Source organism: Penaeus monodon, chromosome 34 (assembly GCF_015228065.2).
Source record: "Penaeus monodon isolate SGIC_2016 chromosome 34, NSTDA_Pmon_1, whole genome shotgun sequence".
Lineage (NCBI taxonomy): Eukaryota > Metazoa > Arthropoda > Malacostraca > Decapoda > Penaeidae > Penaeus > Penaeus monodon.
In genome coordinates this window covers 34,924,047-34,924,350 of record NC_051419.1, presented here as the reverse complement: position 1 = coordinate 34,924,350, position 304 = coordinate 34,924,047, and the positions used below count along the sequence as shown (strand labels likewise).

The 304-nt window shown below is 48.4% G+C and overlaps 1 protein-coding gene across 1 annotated transcript in view; it reads left to right on the top strand.

Annotated features, from left to right (window-relative positions):
- The window catches only part of LOC119594492, a gene marked incomplete at its 5' end in the record, with an annotated part of 1,285 nt that overhangs the window by 543 nt on the left and 438 nt on the right, over window positions 1-304 (top strand). Inside the window, 1 exon segment of the mRNA XM_037943525.1 lies at window positions 39-227. Within this exon segment, the coding sequence (XP_037799453.1) occupies window positions 39-227 (189 nt within the window).

Genomic DNA, 304 nt, shown 5'->3' with positions numbered 1-304 from the left:
CATTAATGCGCCTATCGATATACTTTTCTTCCACTCAGCCTGCAGTCCTCCCTTCACCCCTTTCCTGATGGTGGAGGACTTGGGGTGCCTCTACGTGCCACCAGCGCCGAGCAACTGGGACGCAGCAAGAGCGCATTGCCTCTCTTACGGCGCTGATCTGGTCGTCGTTTCGACCGATGAGCAGTTCGTGGCCCTGAGAGATTATTTCATATCTGCCAACATTCAGTGTAAGTTTGAAAGGTGTGTATCGTAATGATGTACACACCTATATTCGTTTATATATCATTGTTCAGTGAATCAGAAA